This window comes from Nerophis lumbriciformis, linkage group LG05 (assembly GCF_033978685.3).
Source record: "Nerophis lumbriciformis linkage group LG05, RoL_Nlum_v2.1, whole genome shotgun sequence".
In the NCBI taxonomy this organism is placed as follows: domain Eukaryota; kingdom Metazoa; phylum Chordata; class Actinopteri; order Syngnathiformes; family Syngnathidae; genus Nerophis; species Nerophis lumbriciformis.
In genome coordinates, this window is record NC_084552.2 from 22,600,001 (window position 1) to 22,618,223 (window position 18,223).

At 40.5% G+C, this 18,223-nt stretch overlaps 1 protein-coding gene and 1 long non-coding RNA gene across 2 annotated transcripts in view; one reads left to right on the forward strand and one right to left on the reverse strand.

Annotated features, from left to right (window-relative positions):
• The window catches only part of LOC133606768 (uncharacterized), a 65,834-nt gene that overhangs the window by 15,384 nt on the left and 32,227 nt on the right, over positions 1-18,223 (forward strand). The gene's annotated exons all lie outside the window — the stretch shown is intronic.
• prox3 (prospero homeobox 3) overlaps positions 1-18,223 on the reverse strand; it is a 30,744-nt gene that overhangs the window by 3,500 nt on the left and 9,021 nt on the right. Inside the window, exons 3-4 of the mRNA XM_072913166.1 lie at positions 8,577-10,091; positions 8,064-8,170 (exon numbers count right to left, since the gene is read on the reverse strand). Of these exons, the coding sequence (XP_072769267.1) occupies positions 8,064-8,170; positions 8,577-10,091 (1,622 nt within the window). The remainder of the gene's footprint in view (positions 1-8,063; positions 8,171-8,576; positions 10,092-18,223) is intronic.

The window sequence follows — 18,223 nt, forward strand, 5'->3', positions numbered from 1 at the left end:
TTGGGCAGTAGACGGGATCTTTGATCCAAGAAAAAACTTATATTTAACTAAAATGTTATTTTCTTTGTGCTCGACAAAAGAAAAGAAGTGAGAATATCTCATACTTGCCAACCCTCCCGAATTTCAGTGCCTCTCCCCAGGACAACCATTCTCCCCAATTTCTCCCGATTTCCAGCCGGACTTAAGACACGCCCCCTCCAGGTCCGTGCGGACCTGTCGTCACGTCCGCTTGGCCAACCGAAAAGTAACCACAGAACACTATACCGTATAGTGTTCTGTGGTTACTTTTTGATTGGCCAACGGTTTACGTTGTATTGCGCACCCCCCTCCCCTCCCCTTCCCACACCCACACCCAGACACACACAGAGCGCGCCTCTTGTGACACAAGAGATTCAGAAGGACGACACCGCAGCGCTGCAATAAAACACACTCAGATCTTCTGTTTCTAGCCGATACTACATAAAAAATAACGTAAAATAACGCATTAACGCATCATGTAGTAACGGTAACTGAGTTACTGAATATAAAAAATAACGCGTTAGATTACTAGTAACGCCGTTAGTCCCAACACTGCTTAAGTCCTACAAATTTGAAATCAAACCTTGGAGACATGCCAGAGATATTCATAAAACAATCTTCACACTTCCTCCAAAATGAGCCGTTTGGAATTTGAAGCACTTTGTGCGAGACCGCCATTGTAGTCCGACGTCGTAGTCAATAAGCTACTTCTTTTTCTCTATCCTCTTTTTGTGGGGCAGACTGGCTCATAAATGCACATGTATCCTCCGCTGTTGCCATTAAAAAAAAATAATTAAAAAAAGTAGCGTACAATTCTAACTTATATCTGTTCGTAGACTCACTATGGAAGCACTAAAAACGACAACATGGCTGACAAAGAGAAGACGCGGTTGAAGTGGAGCCACGTTAATAAGACCACCCACAAAACGATCTGTGAAACATCATCCATGCAACATTTTGACCACCATTACATGTTATAATAGAATTCCTTCTAAGTCTATAACAAGATATGATAGCTCAGTTACAGCTCTTGTTATTACCAAATCTGTGTTATATGTGTTTTATGTTGCACGATTGCACCAAGAAAAATTCCTAGTTTGTGAACCCGTTCTCAAGCAACGGCAATAAAACGATTCCGATTCTGATTCTGATATGTGGACCACAAGGAAATGTTTTAAATGTAGGAATCAACATAAAATGACCTTTTTAAAACAGCACATTAATAACACAAAAGGAGTAAGAGGTCCACATTTAGTACATGAATGTTTTATATAATGAAAAACATACAGTATTGTGTTAACATGATGTTAAAGATGTTGAACCCATTAGAGGTCAGGGGCCTCATGTATGCCCTTTTTCAACGGTAAGTTGGGATGTTTTTTAGTCGGGAATCCACGCGAGTCTTAATACATGAGGCCCATAAATCACTAAGGTTTGCGTAAAATTAAAATACGTGCACACTTGATAGCACGCGCAAAGCTCACTACTAAGCTTGTGCGCAAGGGATTGCGTTTCTTAAATGAGCGAAACAAGAAACGCAAACACTTTAGAGCAGGGGTGTCAAACTAATTTTCATTGAGGGCCGCATCGCAGGAATGGCTGCTTTCAGAGGGCCGCTTTTTAAAAATTAATTTACATTATGCATGCGGGTAATAACCTGTGATTCATCTTGATTCATCGAAATGCATTTGATTATTAGATTTTTTTAATGTATAACTTGCTTTAAAATCATAAATAAAGGTGACAAGCAGATATTTAACTATTTGTTTTAATCTCACAAAAATAGTTGTGCGATACAGTATATAATAATATAATTGGCATGATCAGATAATATTAAAGTTTAAAATATGCATTTTTTTTCTGCCAAAATTTAAAGAACGAATGCATTTAGTAAAATAAAATAAAAATTAAAAAAAGTATTTTATTGAAACACATTTTTTCCAGGCTTTCGCGGGCCACATAGAATGATGTGGCAGGCCAGATCTGGCCCCCGGGCCTTGAGTTTGACACCTGTACTTTAGAGTGTCGTTCTCCATAATTATGCAGAATATACGCTGATTATTAGAACACCCACAATTATAATCATATAGCGTTTGCAATTTGATTGATCAAGACTAAAACTGTTCTGCGGCCGCTATTGTGCATCGACATTTCGCACGTTTAAAATTTGTGCACGCAAACGGCGGCGAGAAGACGACCGCGCTGCAAAAGCAGACTATTAAGAGAGAGAATATTCCGGCTGTGTGCATGTCTACATGTTTGAAGTGTCATTAAAAACATGTCAGCAGTGACATTTTATAATTGTTTAACTGCTGGATGACTAAAGGGGTTGATGAAAAAACTTCAATAGATTTGTTTTGGTGTCTGCCGGCGTTTTTTTTTAAACGTTATTTTGCTTTCATATAGCAAATATATTATTGTAATATATCTCTGCATAAAAACTTTTTTTGCAATATCCATTTTCTTGGCACCTTCAGCGTGCTAAAGTATAGATTATGTTGTCTAGGTCACACTTCAATCTCGCCTAGAACAGTGGTTCTCAAACTTTTTTTTACCAAGTTCCATCTGTGGAAACACTTAGCTCTCCAAGTACCACCATAACTACCAACATAAAAATACAGTAGCGTAGTAGGCCTAAGTATTCATTAAAATAAGGCAGCGGTTTTATTTAGCAAGTATGTTAAACGTTTTGGCCACTGTAATATGGCACTCACTGCACAAATATAATCAACAACGATACTTCAAATACAGTACATATTTACCGACTTCTTTGGCGGACCACCGATGCCACAGTTTGAGAATCACCGCCCTAGAACAGGTGATGAATATTATATTTGTGTGCTGCATGTCAGCAACATGACGAAACGCCACAGATTTAATGCCATAAATGTGGAGGGAAATGAGTGTCTTTATAGTGACAGCCAGTGCACATGCAAAAAACAAATTTAAATAGGGTGGTCTGCACCACTTTTGCACTTCCCCACAACACGCTCACTAATAGTACACACAATTTTGTAGTTTGCACACATTATATAGCCATTGTTATACGGTTCTTAGTAGATCAGGCCCTAAGTGTGTGTATATTCCCTTCTTTATTGACTGTCTTTGCTCTTGCAAAATGAGCCATAATTGTTATTGGCTACGTTCACACTGCATGGTCGGATGTCCAAGTCGGATTGTTTTTGTCAAATCCGATCTTTTTAGGTGCCGCTTATATTCCAAAAAAAAAAGCGTCTTCAAATGTGAATGCAATCTGAGCCGCAAGCCGTCATGACGTCGCACGCACTGCAGTGTTTACGGAAGTAAAAGTCTATTCAGTCCTAGTCGGTCTCCGTACTGGCGCATTTGTGGACATTTCAAGAATTTTTTGCAATCAAAGTCAAGCATTTTTGAACCAAATGAATGCGCCTAGAAGATTTAAGAAGGAAGAGGACAAGTATTTTTGGTACTCACAGTTGAACGGGAAAATTTGCTTCGATGTCTGTTTGAAGAGCTTGCAGACGAGCAGTCGGAGACAGGAGTGATAAAAGGTATTATTATCACCTGTTTTCTGCTCCGTAATCGACCATTTATTTTGTAACCGTCTATTTTGGGGAATAATTAATGACGATTATCGCTTTTTGACGACGTTCTGCTCGGATGATTGCGACCTGAGCGCGGGAGCGTTCACATTTACGATTGTATACACCGTATTTTTGGACTATAAAGCGCACTTAAAATCTTTTTTTTTTCCTCAAAACTCAACAGTGCGCCTTATAACCCAGTGCGCCTAATGTAAGGAATAAGTTTGGTTGAGCTTACCAACCTTGAAGCTATTTTATTTGGTACATGGTGAAATGATAAGTGTGACCAGTAGATGGCTGTCAAACATAAGAGATAAGTGTAGGCTGCACTAGAATGGCAATATGACAAGTAAACAACAGCAACATTTTATATGTTCCATTGAAAATATAGAACATTACACATGGCTCTCAAAAATCGATCAAAATGTTTTAGTACGACTTTGGTAAGCTATGAAGCCGAACCGCTTGATGGATTGTACTGTGCTTCAACACACGAGTATTATTATGGTGTGTCGATAAGGTAAGACATACAAACCCCGTTTCCATATGAGTTGGGAAATTGTGTTAGATGTCAATATAAATGGAATACAATGATTTGCAAATCATTTTCAACCCATATTCAGTTGAATATGCTACAAACAACATATTTGATGTTCAAACTGATAACACATTTTTTTTGCAAATAATCATTAACTTTAGAATTTGATGCCAGCAACACGTGACAAAGTAGTTGGGAAAGGTGGCAATAAATACTGATAAAGTTGAGGAATGCTCATCAAACACTTATTTGGAACATCCCACAGGTGAACAGGTATATTGGGAACAGGTGGGTGCCATGATTGGGTATAAAAGTAGATTCCATGAAATGCTCAGTCATTTACAAAAAAGGATGGGGCGAGGGTCACCACTTTGTCAACAAATGCGTAAGCAAATTGTTGAACAGTTTAAAAAAAACCTTTCTCAACCAGCTATTGCAAGGAATTTAGGGATTTCACCATCTACGGTCCGTAATATCATCAAAGGGTTCAGAGAATCTGGAGAAATCACTGCACGTAAGCAGGTAAGCCCGTGACCTTCGATCCCTCAGGCTGTACTGCATCAACAAGCGACATCAGTGTGTAAAGGATATCACCACATGGGCTCAGGAACACTTCAGAAACCCACTGTCAGTAACTACAGTTGGTCGCTACATCTGTAAGTGCAAGTTAAAACTCTCCTATGCAAGGCGAAAACCGTTTATCAACAACACCCAGAAACGCCGTCGGCTTCGCTGTGCCTGAGCTCATCTAAGATGTACTGATACAAAGTGGAAAAGTGTTCTGTGGTCTGACGAGTCCACATTTCAAATTGTTTTTGGAAACTGTGGACGTCGTGTCCTCCGGACCAAAGAGGAAAAGAACCATCCGGATTGTTATAGGCGCAAAGTTGAAAAGCCAGCATCTGTGATGGTATGGGGGTGTATTAGTGCCCAAGACATGGGTAACTTACACATCTTTGAAGGCGCCATTAATGCTGAAAGGTACATACAGGTTTTGGAGCAACATATGTTGCCATCCAAGCAACGTTACCATGGACGCCCCTGCTTATTTCAGCAAGACAATGCCAAGCCATGTGTTACATCAACGTGGCTTCATAGTAAAAGAGTGCGGGTACTAGACTGGCCTGCCTGTAGTCCAGACCTGTCTCCCATTGAAAATGTGTGGCGCATTATGAAGCCTAAAATACCACAACGGAGACCCCCGGACTGTTGAACAACTTAAGCTGTACATCAAGCAAGAATGGGAAAGAATTCTACCTGAGAAGCTTAAAAAATGTGTCTCCTCAGTTCCCAAACGTTTACTGAGTGTTGTTAAAAGGAAAGGCCATGTAACACAGTGGTGAACATGCCCTTTCCCAACTACTTTGGCACGTGTTGCAGCCATGAAATTCTAAGTTAATGATTATTTGCAAAAAAAATAAAGTTTATGAGTTTGAACATCAAATATGTTGTCTTTGTAGTGCATTCAATTGAATATGGGTTGAAAAGGATTTGCAAATCATTGTATTCCGTTTATATTTACATCCAACACAATTTCCCAACTCATATGGAAACGGGGTTTGTATATTACAAAAAAAAAGCGTCTTCAAATGTGAATGCAATCTGAGCCGCAAGCCGACATGACGTCGCACGCACTGCAGTGTTTACAGAAGTACAAGTCTATTCAGTCCTAGTCGGTCTCCGTACTGGCGCATTTGTGGACATTTCAAGGATTTTTGCATTCAAAATCAAACATTTTTGAACCAAATTATTGCGCCTAGAAGATTTAAGAAGGAAGAGCAGTCGGAGACAGGAGTGATAAAAGGTATTATTTTCACCTGTTTTCTGCTCCGTAATCGACCATTTATTTTGCAACCGTCTATTTTGGGGAATAATTAATGACGATTATCGCTTTTTGACGACGTTCTGCTCGGATGATTGCGACCTGAGCGTGGGAGCGTTTACATTAACGATTGTATATACCGTTATTTTTGGACTAAAAGACACACTTAAAATTTTTTTTTTCCTCAAAACTCAACAGTGTGCCTAATGTAAGAAATAAGTTTGGTTGAGCTTACCCTTCTCGGAGCTATTTTATTTGGTACATGGTGAAATGATAAGTGTGACCAGTAGATGGCTGTCAAACATAAGAGATAAGTGTAGGCTGCACTATAATGGCAATATGACAACTAAACAACAGCAACATTTTATATGTTCCATTGAAAATATAGAACATTACACACGGCACTCAAAAATCTATCAAAATGTTTTAGTACGACTTTGGTAAGCTATGAAGCCGAACCGCTTGATGGATTATACTGTCCTTCAACATACGAGTATTATTATGGTGTGTGTATAAGGTAAGAGATATTATCTGGCATTTTGTTTCGCATTATTATGCAAAAGCAACTTTTCTTACCTTCTGGTACCTGCTGATCTGTATTTGGGATCTGCATAAATCCTTAAAAGTTGCGCACGTCCGCCTTTGTACACCGACGCCGTAGTCGATAAGCTTCTTCTTTTCCTCTATCTTCTTATTATGTGACATTCATCCTCCACTGTTGCCATTTCTAATATAAAGTAGTGTAAAGTTCTTACTTATATCTGTCAGTAAACTCGCCACGAAAGCGCTAAAACATACCGGTGTAGTGAGTTTACATTATTCACCCAAGGAACTTTAGTTATTACAGAGTTCCGGTCGGACGGTTTTTCACGGGACACTTGTTGTTTCCGGCTGAGGAGATGCTGCTTCGTTATTGATTGAAGTAAAGTCTGAATGTCATTAAAACAGTTAGCTGCATCTTTTGACACTTCTTCCACCCCCGTCCTTGCACGCTACAACAAAGATGACGGGAAGAAGACCCTGCCGAAGTTGAGCCACGTAAATAAGACCGCCCACTAAACGGCGCATCCGGAAGTGACTGTCAGAAAGCAGCTTGAAGATGATCTGTAAAACATAATCTATGCAACATTTTGACCAAAGAACCACCATTATATGTTATGTAGACCACAAGGAAGTGTTCTACATTCAGAAAAAAATAAAATAAAATTAGGGATGTCCGATAATGGCTTTTTGCCGATATTCCGATCTTGTCCAACTCTTTAATTACCGATACCGATATCAACCAATATATACAGTCGTGGAATTAACACTCTATTATGCCTAATTTGGACAACCAGGTATGGTGAAGATAAGGTACTTTTAAAAAAAAAATTATAAAATAAAATAAGATAAATAAATTAAAAACATTTTCTTGAATAAAAAAAGTAAAACAATATAAAAACAGTTATATTGAAACTAGTAATTAATGAAAATGAGTCAAATTAACTGTTAAAGGTTAGTACTATTAGTGGACCAGCAGCACGCACAATCATGTGTGCTTACGGACTGTATCCCTTGCAGACTGTATTAATATATATTGATATATAATGTAGGAACCAGAATATTAATAACAGAAAGAAACAACCCTTTTGTGTGAATGAGTGTAAATGTAAAAGTGTATCTTGTGTTTTTTATGTTGATTTAATTAAAAAAAAACGATATCGATAATAAAAAAAACGATAACGATAATTTCCGATATTACATTTTGACGCATTTATCGGCATCTCTAATAATAATATGACTCTTTTAATGCTTCTTTTGTATGAAAAAAAGATCAAAAAGAGACCATCAGCAGTGCTCCTTATAGTCTGGTGCGGAAAATATGGTATCTCCGATTTATTTCCACATATGACAGAGGCCTCGGTCGGGATATGAACAATTCAAAATTGCACTGTTCACACTGACATGAACAAATGTGATACAGGTTGCAAATGGGGAAAAAAATCTGAATTGACCTGCAGTATGAACAAGTTTTTAGATTAAAATGTATGATATTGAATTTTGACTCATCAAAATTAATCAACATTTCATCAGATTTTTGTTTTTAGATCACTAATAATCATAATATATCTTGAGCACAAACCTTGACATCCGGGAAGTACGTCTTGAGTGTGTTGGAGCTGGGATAGCGAGCGTAGAAGAACATGAGTTTGGCTTTCTTCAGGTGGCAAGGAGACAAGCCCTCCTGGGTGTTTGCAAAAGACCGGTTAAGGAGATACAATGGTCGATTCATTAGGTACACCTGCACATGGAGTCTACCGTAATCTGTTCAATTAAGTCTCTTATAACCGTCGGCTAACTGCAGCTGTGGCTGTAGGCAACCCCCCTGATGTATTTTTTAATAGCCCCCCGAAGATGACAAGAGCTGCAGGAAATACTTTCCCTACAAAAATGTTGACAGGTGTGTTCAAAACTGTCTGCTCCTAAGCGTCGTTACAACAGTTGATTCTATTCCACTTTCTCATGCACTCCAAATCATTGTTAAAGCTAGAAACTTCTTAGATATATCGAGTTTCTCTCCATTACAGCCCGGTTTGACTTAGCATTTACACGCTAGTTTGAAACATTCAGCCTTTCCAAAGCTGGCAAAAGGATATTCCTCCAGCAGCCAAGTAAAGATCTCCTCCGTCCATCCCTCCACCTCCCCGGACCCCCCGCTCCCGCTCCCTGCCGCCGCGTACGAGGGCGGGGCCCAGGTGACCCAGCAGGGGCAGCGGGGGGAAGGAGGGATGCGAGTGGAACTCCAAGAAGGGGTCAGAGTTGAGGAAGTCCTTGCGGGACGCCGGAAGATGGGGCATCTGTGGGTGGTGGAGGGAGCGGGAGAAGAGCTGCTGCATGGAGTAATGGATGAGTGGGAGGGGAAGAGGGGGAGGGGGAGGGGGAAAGGAGGAGGAGGACGAGGAAGGATCCTTGGATTGGGACGCTGGGTGCAAGAGAGGATGGGAGAGAAGCGGGGGGCGAGGCAAGGAGGGGTGATGCAGGGAGAGGTTTGCCTGGTTGGACAAAGGTGGGCCAGGAAGTGGGCGGGCCTTGTGGAAGCCAGGTGACTTTTGAGTGACCAACGGCAACGCCACGTCTGTCTGCTCGCTGCACGGCGGAGGCAAGGTTCTCGTTCTCTGTTTCTCCCTTTCGTCATCCTTCCTCCCCGCAGGCCTCTCCTCCTGACCTCCGACCTCATCCTCCACTCTGGCTAAGAGTCCCAGCCACACCCCCTTGTCCCCTGGCCCGCCCTCCGCCGCTCCCGACGGGAGGAAGGAGATGGCGGCCGGAGGGGAGGAAGGCCTGGAATCGGACGTTTCGGTGTAAAGGCGCAGGACGCGGTCGATGACCCTCGCCACCGCGCTGCCCAGCTGCAGCTTCAACGCCTGGGCGAACCTCTGCCCCCCGTCGTCATCCTCGTCTTCCATGTCTCCGTCCCAGTCCAGCCACAGCCCCACCCCCTCCATCACTCCGCCACTTTCTGTATCCGCCTTTGCTTTGTTTTTCTGCTTCTCTTCTCTCGGCCTGTCGAAGTTAGAAAAAGGAGACGTGGAGAGAAGTGTGAGCCCTCCTGCGCCATCGTCCTCCTCTTCATCAAACATTCTCTCCTCCTCCTCCATGTTCTTTTCCCCAAAGGCCATCAGCACTTTCTCCTGCAGGGCCTGGAGTCTCTCCCTCGCCTCCTCCAGCTGCTCCTTTAGCTCCTCCTTCCTTCTTTTCCTCAGCTCCCTGCCTCCTTCACCTCGCCTCGCCTCCCCTTCCTCCGTTCTACCATCGAGCTTCATCCTCTTCACCCTCGCCAGCTCTTGACTCCACTCAGTGGTGGGTCGCTTTCTAACCTGGTCATCATTTGCCACCAAATCCTGGTCTTCATCCGGTTTTCTCTCCTCCCCCCTGAGTAAAGCCAGTGGCGGGTTTAGTGCATGGTGAGGACCCCCGGTCCTTCTCGGAGCCCCATGAGGTTGGATGAGGTGCTGCTGGATCAATGGGAAGCTGGGTGGTCTGAAGGCGGTCAGCGGTGGCCGACCTCCGCCTGGAAAACCACCGAGCAGGTCTGAGGAGCGTAGTGGGGGGGCAAGCTGGTGGAGCTGCCCAGCGGAGTCGTCGAAGAGGTCTGAGGGGGAGTCCATCACTGGAGGAGGAAGAGTAAATTTATCATGAATGTTCAGAGTCGGATTATCTATGAAGCGCGTGCGAAAATGTAAAGGACCACATGGTAGTAGCACACACTTTATGAAAAAGGGCGATGGATTTGTCAAAGGGGCGCACATTTTTATCAAAAGCCCACCCTACGTCATATCCTAAAAACATCCACCGACTTGTAAATTGAGCGGAACTGTGTCATACAGTGATGGACGACTCTTATTGATGCCACTCTTTTGTAAAGGGAAGCTGCACTTTGTTTTACAAATGTTCCCATCATTCACAACCTTCATTTGAGACAAGCACTCTTTTGCCTGTGTTCTAAATCCTGATAAACTGCCATTAAGAGGTGGCTAACAACACAGGTAATGGAGATTGACCTATTTCTCCTATAAAGCGCTCCAAAACACATCCAGAAACCTTCATCAATGTTTACATGCTGTCTATATATAATATAGTAACAGGCCCATGTTATAAATGGGCCTGTTACTATATTACATACCGTATTTTTCGGAGTATAAGTCGCTCCGGAGTATAAGTCGCACCGGCCGAAAATGCATAATAAAGAAGGAAAAAAACATATATAAGTCGCACTGGAGTATAAGTCGCATTTTTGGGGGAAATTTATTTGATAAAATCCAACACCAAGAATAGACATTTGAAAGGCAATTTAAAATAAATAAAGAATAGTGAACAACAGGCTGAATAAGTGTACGTTATATGAGGCATAAATAACCAACTGAGAACATGCCCGGTATGTTAACGTAACATATTATGGTAAGAGTCATTCAAATAACTATAACATATAAAACATGCTATACGTTTACCAAACAATCTGTCACTCCTAATGCTAAATCCCATGAAATCTTATACGTCTAGTCCAGGGGTCGGCAACCCAAAATGTTGAAAGAGCCATATTGGACCAAAAATACAAAAACAAATCTGTCTGAAGCCGCAAAAAATTAAAAGCCATATTACATACAGATAGTGTGTCATGAGATATAAATTGAATTAAGAGGACTTAAAGGAAACTAAATGAGCTCAAATATAGCTACAAATGAGGCATAATGATGCAATATGGACATATAGCTAGCCTAAACAACATGTTAGCATCGATTAGCTTGCAGTCATGCAGTGACCAAATATGTCTGATTAGCACTCCACACAAGTCAATAACATCAACAAAACTCACCTTTGTGCATTCATGCACAACGTTAAAAGTTTGGTGGACAAAATGAGACAGAAAAAGAAGTGGCATATAACACGTCCTAGAAAGTCGCAGAATGTTGTACATGTAAACAAACTACGGTGAGTCCAAGGACCGCCAAAATTAGTAGGACAAAACGGCGCTCGCCAAATACTCGAATCAGTGAAGCATGTTTAATATAAACAGTGTGCTTTATAACAATTAGGGAGGTTTGTGTCATGTTTGTTCTCCTACAGAAACCATATTAAAACAAAAAATATATTTTTTTCCCCCTCATCCTTTTCCATTTTTCATACATTTTTGAAAAAGCTCCAGAGAGCCACCAGGGCGGCGCTAAAGAGCCGCATGCGGCTCTAGAGCCGCGGGTTGCCGACCCCTGGTCTAGTCTCTTACGTGAATGAGCTAAATAATATTATTTGATATTTTACGGTAATGTGTTAATAATTTCACACATAAGTCGCTCCTGAGTATAAGTCGCACCCCCGCCAAACTATGAAAAAAACTGCGACTTATATTCCGAAAAATACGGTATAGACTATAAACATGGGACCCATTACCTCCCTGCTTGGCACTCAGCATCAAGGGTTGGAATTGGGGGTTAAATCACCAAAAGTTATTCCTGTGCGTGGCCCACTGTTCCCCTCACATCCCAGGGGGTGATCAAGGGTGATGGGTCAAATGCAGAGAATAATTTCGCCACACGTAGTGTGTGTGGATGTGAGTGTGAATGTTGTCTGTCTGTCTGTGTTGGCCCTGTGATGAGATGGCGACTTGTCCAGGGTGTACCCCGCCTTCCACCCTATTGTAGCTGAGAAAACCCACCTACGATTTGATATATCTGCTATATCACTTTAAAACTTTGTTGTAAAAATCACCTTCCGCGTCTGTCCCTGACACCCGCATTTCAAGCTGGTCGCTCTGGAAACACTCTGTGGAAACGCTCCCCACCCACACTGCTTGGTGCCTCGTCTGAGCTGCTGTGACTTAGATTACCATAGTAACTAGTATATCATGCAAGAGCGCAGATTCCAACCATTAAAATACAGTTCAAGACTTACGGTCATTTGAAAACATCACTGCACATCATAATGGCAGGGACAGTTTCGATCTTAAAGATCTAAAAAAAATATTTGGGAATGTCCACCGGGCCAGATTGAAAAGATTAACGAGCCTTAATTTGCCAAGATCTGCCCTCGACAGATAAGTTTCAAGTTTTAACTCCGGGACTGGACAAATAATTTGCTTTAATTAAATATTTTTCAAACATTATGCTTTTTTAAACAGCTCAAAATAAAAAGGACAAACACACTTTCAATGAAAAAAACTCAAAACTACTTAGATACTAGTTTCACACCTTAATAACACAAAATATGGATTGTTAAGATCTTGCTTTGATTGTCAAAGATGTTTGCTAATCTGTGATATTTCTACCTGAATAAATGCTTCTGATATTCTGTACATGACATGTTGTACAGGATGCTTTATTATTATTGTCCATTCTTAACATGTACAAGACATATAAGAGCTGAAATTACATTTTCGGCACAGTCTGTCAGGACTTGGACTTTGGCGTGGTTTGTTTTCCCATGGTGCAAATGATTTGGACCGGACATGGCGTGAAGGTAAACACATATTTAATGTTAACACTCAAAAAAGGAATAAACAAAAACTTGCACAAAGGCAGAACTATGGACAAAAAAACAAAAGACACTAACTGTGGCATTAATCAACAAAACTTACTTGCGATGACGTGAACAGGGCAGCATGGACTATGAACATGAAACAGAGTGTCAGGAGTGTGTCAAGAGTGATGTCGCCAGGCTGACTGCCTGGCAACTACAGGCTTAAATAGTGATGACATGATTAGTGAAAACAGGTCCGTGACTCAAAATGTGAAAACGTGAGACAGGTGTGTGACATGACGATGTGAACCAGGTGAAACTAATGGTTACTATGGTGACAAAGGGAGTGAAGACAAGAACTAAAAAGTGTCCAAAAACCAAGCAAAACATAACTAAACAAAACATGATCACAGACATGACACAGTCCCACGAATAGCAGACATACATTACAGGGAGACAAGAACAGGACCGGCAACGGATCAGCCACTTACGGCGCTCCTTAAAGTACAATTTAATGGTCTTCAAATCTCTGCATGACAATGTATTAACTTTCTCTATTTACAAACCGTTTCCATTTGAGTTGGGAAATTGTGTTAAATGTAAATATAAACGGAATACAATGATTTGCAAATCATTTTCAACCCATATTCAGTTGAATATGCTACAAAGACAACATATTTGATATTCAAACTGATAAACTTTTTTTTTTTTTGCAAATAATCATTAACTTTAGAATTTGATGCCAGCAACACGTGACAAAGAAGTTGGGAAAGGTGGCAATAAATACTGATAAAGTTGAGGAATGCTCATCAAACACTTATTTGGAACATCCCACAGGTGAACAGGCAAATTGGGAACAGGTGGGTGCCATGATTGGGTATAAAAGTAGATTCCATGAAATGCTCAGTCATTCACAAACAAGGATAGGGCGAGGGTCACCACTTTGTCAATGAATGCGTGAGCAAATTGTTGAACAGTTTAAGAAAAACCTTTCTCAACCAGGTATTGCAAGGAATTTAGGGATTTCACCATCTACGGTCCGTAATATCATCAAAGGGTTCAGAGAATCTGGAGAAATCACTGCACGTAAGCAGCTAAGCCCGTGACCTTCGATCCCTCAGGCTGTACTGCATCAACAAGCGACATCAGTGTGTAAAGGATATCACCACATGGGCTCAGGAACACTTCAGAAACCCACTGTCAGTAAGTACAGTTGGTCGCTACATCTGTAAGTGCAAGTTAAAACTCTACTATGCAAGGCGAAAACCGTTTATCAACAACACCCAGAAAAGCCGTCGGCTTCGCTGGGCCTGAGCTCATCTAACATGGACTGATACAAAGTGGAAAAGTGTTCTGTGGTCTGACGAGTCCACATTTCAAATTGTTTTTGAAAACTGTGGACGCCGTGTCCTCCGGACCAAAGAGGAAAAGAACCATCCGGATCGTTATAGGCGCAAAGTTGAAAAGCCAGCATCTGTGATGGTATGGGGGTGTATTAGTGCCCAAGACATGGGTAACTTACACATCTGTGAAGGTGCCATTAATGCTGAAAGGTACATACAGGTTTTGGAGCAACATATGTTGCCATCCAAGCAACGTTATCATGGACGCCCCTGCTTATTTCAGCAAGACAATGCCAAGCCAGGTGTTACATCAACATGGCTTCATAGTAAAAGAGTGCGGGTACTAGACTAGCCTGCCTGTAGTCCAGACCTGTCTCCCATTGAAAATGTGTGGCGCATTATGAAGCCTAAAATACCACAACGAAGACCCCCGGACTGTTGAACAACTTAAGCTGTACATCAAGCAAGAATGGGAAAAATTTCCACCTGAGAAGCTTAAAAAATGTGTCTCCTCAGTTCCCAAACGTTTACTGAGTGTTGTTAAAAGGAAAGGCCATGTAACACAGTGGTGAACATGCCCTTTCCCAACTACTTTGGCACGTGTTGCAGCCATGAAGTTCTAAGTTAATTATTATTTGCAAAAAAAAATTAAGTTTATGAGTTTGAACATCAAATATGTTGTCTTTGTAGTGCATTCAGTTGAAAAGAATTTGCAAATCATTGTATTCCTTTTATACTTACATCTAACACAATTTCCCAACTCATATGGAAACAGGGTTTGTAATATTGAAATGTAATATTCAGCCTGCTAATCATTCTGTAATTAAGGACTCAACCAGAACATGTTATAAAAGTAATTATACAATATTTTCAGCAAGCCAGATCCAAAACCATGGCAAATCGTTCTCCCGACTGTTGGCGCGAAGAAGAGCTTCATGTCCGTGTGTACTATACAGTTGAGTGCATTGATAAGAAATGTAGATTGTTACACTAGATGGAATAAAAGCACAGCAGGAAGTCAAAAGTCACTTTTTAATCTGAGACTTTTATCAAAACAGGTCAAGACACCGCTTCTCATATCAATCACACACTTCTGGCCTCACAATAAAAAGAGCTACGCATAGCATCTGGTCTTACTACTATAGCAAAATGAAATATTGTCTAACATTACGATCATGCTTTGTAAAATATATTTTGTAATGTAATCAATAATGTTTCTAGTTAAAAAAAAAAAAGTTTTCTGGGAGATTGAAATAAAGTGTCTATTCCTTTATAACCTGTTCTGATTGAGAGCCCGCAAATACAGAATGTGTAGCAGGCTAAATATTACATTTTAATAATAGAAAAAGTAAGAAATTGTCATGCAGAGATATGAAGACCATTAACTTGTACAACATGTAATGTACAGAATATTAGAAGCATTTATACACAGATTACATTAGCAAACATCTTTGACAATCAAACCATGATCGTAAAAATCCACATTTTGTGTTATTGATGCATGTAACTGCTATCTAAACATGGTGTAGCTCCTCCTCTGAATGCAAGTGCCCTTACAGCAGGAATACAAATTAAGTATTCCTACAAAATACAAAATCTGGCAAGACACTAACACACTGCAGGTATTTTTTTCTATTCTCATTAAAAGCGTGTTTATGTCCATTTTGTGTTGAGCTGTTTAAAAAAGCATAATATTTAAAAACATTTCATTAACGCAAAGTAATTGTCCAGTCGTGGTAATAAAAACGTGGAAAATATAGACTTATTAAGCACAAACATTATATTTATGAGACTTAGGAAGAGACTTAGGAGGAGACTTAGGAAGCGGCTTGAAGATGGTCTGTAAACAAAATGTATGTAATATGTAGGGTCTGTGTACGTCGCGGCCAATCATTTTTGGTTGGGAATAGAAAAATATTTTAACATAAAAATCCACTTTTCCCGATTTTTGGTTCGATAATTACAAAAACGGATCGTTATCAACTATACATTTGTTTGTCATCTTAATTTCTAATAAATCGGTCACAGTAACAATCCAAATGTTATGTTATCACTGCACCTTAATCATAATCTGAACATGAAAGTAAAGCACCACCCACCTCAGAACGACACGCACAGCAGGCGCTTGCTGCAGGGATGTTGCCTCTTCTCACAGCGAAAAATAGTCCTTTCATGTCAGGAGAACAACTTGCCATGGCTTTGAACATGATATTTTCATAAAGTTGACTTTCTTTTGTCCATTTCTGCTCGCTTGTAGCAAGTAAACTGCAGCCAAGTACCCCCGCTACGGCACGGCCCGAGAGTAAAAAAGGAAGTGTTCGCGTTAATCGGCCGTTAAAAAGATTAGTGCTGTTATTGAAATTTATAGGTAACGCGGTATTATCGTGTTAACTTTGACAGCCCTAATTATTTACTTCTTTTTCTACATTTAAAACATGTCATTGTGGTCATACGGTCTGTGTACGTCGCGGCCATTCGTTTTTCATTTGGAATAGAAAAATAGTTTAACATAAAAATCCACTTTTCCCGATTTTTGGTTTGATAATAAAAAAAACAAAAAACGAAAAACAGATTGTTATCCATTATTCATGATGTGTTATCCGATTTTAATGATGTTTTCAAAAATCGAAAGGGAATTAAAACAACGAGTGGAAAACTATTTTCTCTATTCCCTGTTCAATTTGTATGGATTGGACATATGCGTGGATTGAATAGCACATGTGCAGTGTCTCTTTTCAGATCCTCATTTGTGATTGACCCGGAAACAGAAGAAGAAGACAAAGAACCGTGACAGTTGTGGCGTCAAAACTATTTTCTCGCGGTCAAGAGTTTATTTCTGTTTTTTAATGTCCAGAGACATGGAAAGTGACACATTTCATTGGAACTCTAACGAGAAGGCAAATGCGCTCTTCTTCTGTTGTTGTTGTTGTTGTTCAGGGTCATTCACAGACAAGGATCTGGAAAGAGACACTGCGCATGTGCAATCTACGCGTATGTCCAAGCCTGGAACAGGGACTAAAGAAATTAGTATTCCACTTCCTGTTGAATTCCCATTTTTGATTTTTGAAAACATCATTAAAATCGGATAACACATCATAGATAATGGAAAACGATCTGTTTTCCGTTTTGTTTTTGTTTTTTTATCAAACCGAAAATCGGGAAAAGTGGATTTTTATGTTAAACTATTTTTCTATTCCAAATGAAAAACAAATTAAAAAAATTTACGGGCGATTAACGCAAACACTTCCTTTTTTCTCCTCGGGCCGTGCCGTAGCGGGGGAAACTTGGCTGCAGTTCACTTGGTACTGATGAGACACAAGCGAGCAGAAATGGACAAAATAAAGTCAACCTTATGGAAATATCAGGTTCAAAGTCATAGCAAGTTGTTCTCCTGACAAGAAAGGAGTATATTTCGCCGTGATAAGAGGCGATATCCCTGCAGCAAACGCCTGCTGCGCGCGTCGTTCAGAGGTGGGTGGTGCTTCACTTCTGTGTTCCGATTACGATTAAGGTGGAGTGATAACGTAACATTCAGATTGTTACTGTGACTGATTTGGTCAGTAAGATGACATAAAAGCTCAACAGAAATGAAAGACGGTCAGCAGGATGTCGAAAGTAGACATTAAAACATGTCAAGACACTTTCTCAAAACAGTCACACACTTTTCCGGCTTCAAAATAAAAGCGCTACACTCTACATGCGGTTTAACTATTTAGGGTTTCTCTTTAATATACAGGCTTCTTATTAGCCGCCACACCTAACAAAATAAAGTAATATAATGTATTGTAGCGTCCAGAAGAAAACAAAGTCTGACTTTGTTTTTAGTTTTTATTGCCAATTTTATGACGACAAGCTCAATTCCAACAAGTATTTCCTCCGTGCACACACGTCTGCCTCCGTGCTTCACTCCTAGACACACAACACTTGTTCATTCTGCGCCAATATGGTG